Raw genomic sequence first — 2,736 nt, forward strand, 5'->3', positions numbered from 1 at the left:
GAGAGTGTGTGGAGTATGTGTTTCAGGCAGGAAAAAAAAAGAGACTCGACGAGAGAGAAAAGACAGCGAGAGGGTGGGTGAGGCTAGTATAAAAGGAGAAAGGCGGAGCCGTGGTTTGTGTCACGTGATCTGCTCGCTGACTGTAGCCTGGTGAGCTCCAGGTGGCAGTGAGACCACAGACACAGTACGTGCAGAGAGGAGGAGGGCGCAAGGCTAAAACCACAAAAAGACAACTGAAATCCCTCATTTCCTCGCTCCTGCCCCACACATTTCTCTCTCCTCTTGTTTGTCTCCCTGTCCTGAAGGAATTCTTCCCAAACCCGCTCGCCCAGGCTCCTCCGTCTCCCCTCCCGGCCTCAGCAGGCCAGGGAATGTCCCGGTGGCGAGATGCCTTATGTGGACCGACAGAACCGCATCTGTGGCTTTCTGGACATTGAGGAGAATGAGAGCAGTGGCAAGTTCCTGCGACGCTATTTTATACTGGACACGCAGCAGGGAAGCTTGGTGTGGTTCATGGACAACCCACAGGTAATAACACARAATTGTTAGCTTAGCTCCTAGCTTTTCTTAGAAAACACAAGAAAAATTGCACAGGCGAATGTTTAACCAGGGAAAAAAATCAAACAACTTCAACCATATACACTGCATATATCATGCTTCAGTTATCTGCCGAGATGATCAGCTCTTATGTGAATGCAGGCAACTTAGAGCTAAGCACTCTCCATTCATTATGAGCACAAAATTAAGTACACTCTAAATGTTTCCATTGCCAGGCAGCCCCACGAGGAAAGGAGAAGTTGTAATTATGTAATTCTAGCTGACAGAATTGGGAAGCGCATATTTTAAGCACAGGAGAGTCTCAAAGAAGCTGTGTGTGTTTTAGCTCTTGGAAGACTGCTGTAAATCATTTAGAATGGGTTTAGTTGTATTTCAAATTTAAACTCTAGCCTTTTGTTTTTCTAATTGTCTAAACGAGTCCATAAATTTGGCAGCAGTGTTTGCACTGACTAAAAGTCTCGCCACAGTCAGCCCGGGGATCTTTTAATGTTGATAATTTTTTAGGTATAAATCTGCTCTTAGTTTTGGCACCATGCTGGTTTTGAGATGCTGTTACATCAAGTGTTTGTAAATAATACATTGCAGGGGGAGACAAACATAAATAATTAAGTCCCCTCTCTTTTTATAGATTAGAAAAAGATAAAAATTTAATTATGTTAAATTGAGATCGCCAAGTTTCAAAAATGCAACCAGCCTTTTTATATGAACTAACATGGAGTTCAGCCAAGTTGTACTGTTCTTTATATTGCTTTGTTGAACCTTTCCTAACCCTTCACATAACATTCTGTTTTCCTCTATCTTTTTATTTTTTATTTTTCATTTTGATCAATTTTCCATAGAACCTGCCTGTTGGTGCAGACAGCGTCGGCTTGCTCAAGCTGGCTCACATCTCTAAGGTAAGCAGAAATGCCACCGCAGTGTTTCCTTAGGCTGCTATCATATGGTTATATAGAAATTAATTATTTATAATTTAGATGGAATAGGAAGATAACAGTGCAGTTATTCCACTTTTAGGTCAGCGATGCCACTAAGCTGAGGCCAAAAGCTGAGTTCTGTTTCGGTAAGTAAGCACTTAATCTAATTTTGCTTTCATTCTTTTCAGTTCAAATTCATTCTATGTATTTCATCTAATGACTGTGTAATGAAACATGATCAGCATGCTCAAAAATGTTGATGAAATCCTAGTATATAAGTAGGCCTGTCGTAATAAGCAATATATCAATTATTTGCACAATAAATTAGAATGAGGTCAATAATTTTCAATTACCTGCTTGTTTTCATCATGTCACCCTCTTTTCTACTTCTTAGTGTAGGGAGGAGTGAACTCTTACATCAGGTATTTGCCAGGTGCATGGTCTGGTAACCTCTGTAGCATGTGAGCCCTGTGAACAGGAATTTATCTAAAGGAGCGTTTTCAGTTTGCCCATGCCTTCTTTCAGCTGGTGGTGCCTCAGGACGTCGTCGGCACAGTGTTGAGAGTTTTTTTTTTACACTACGTAAATTTCGGAAACTTTGCAAGCAGTGTGCAGGTGACCGCTATATTATTTTATGCAGCTAGAGGAAGACACAGAATACATTGCGATTGCTTGGATAGAGGTGGCTAGTGATGTTACAACTTCAGTAACTGCTGCTCTGTGTTGTTTTCACAAACTCCGCTCCTGGTTTGTCCATAACTTTCAGTAAATTTCATGAACTTCCATCAATTTCGTAAGTGGTGTAAGGGTGACCGCAGTTGTTGTATGAAGCTGGAGGAATACGTAGAATTAATATCTCCGGTTTGGATGGAATAGGTGGGAAGCGATTATACATCTTGAGCAGCTCTTGATGTGTGTTGTATTTTCACTCGCTCGTCCAGGTCAGCTTGTAATTTTATTTTATTTTTTTGCCATATGTAATTTCATAAACTTCCATAAGCTTTGTAAGCGAGGTGTGGGGTGTATCATATTAGTTTAATATGGTTTCCAAACAATACTATTGTTTATTGCAGCCTTTTCATATATAAACATACACACACACACACATCCAGATAGATAGATAGACGGACTAAGATTTTCTGCTTTTGTTTTAGTTTTACAGGGTTCCTACAGATCCTTAAAAATCTTAAAAGACATTGAATTCATCATTCCAAAAATAAGGCATTAATTAGCCTTAAAATGTCTTAAATCAATCTTTCAGAAG

General features: G+C 40.1%; 1 protein-coding gene across 5 annotated transcripts in view; it reads left to right on the top strand.

Moving 5' to 3' along the window:
- LOC106537058 (pleckstrin homology domain-containing family A member 1) overlaps positions 1 to 2,736 on the top strand; it is a 22,574-nt gene that overhangs the window by 9,377 nt on the left and 10,461 nt on the right. For all 5 annotated transcript variants that reach the window (XR_001312627.1, XR_001312632.1, XM_014034456.1 and 2 more), the window contains 3 exons: positions 306 to 528; positions 1,398 to 1,454; positions 1,573 to 1,618. Coding sequence is in view for 3 of the 5 variants with exons in the window: in XM_014034456.1 (XP_013889910.1) it covers positions 388 to 528; positions 1,398 to 1,454; positions 1,573 to 1,618 (244 nt within the window). In the remaining 2 variants the exon portion in view is untranslated. The remainder of the gene's footprint in view (positions 1 to 305; positions 529 to 1,397; positions 1,455 to 1,572; positions 1,619 to 2,736) is intronic.

Source organism: Austrofundulus limnaeus, unplaced genomic scaffold (genome assembly GCF_001266775.1).
Source record: "Austrofundulus limnaeus strain Quisiro unplaced genomic scaffold, Austrofundulus_limnaeus-1.0 Scaffold0, whole genome shotgun sequence".
Lineage (NCBI taxonomy): Eukaryota > Metazoa > Chordata > Actinopteri > Cyprinodontiformes > Rivulidae > Austrofundulus > Austrofundulus limnaeus.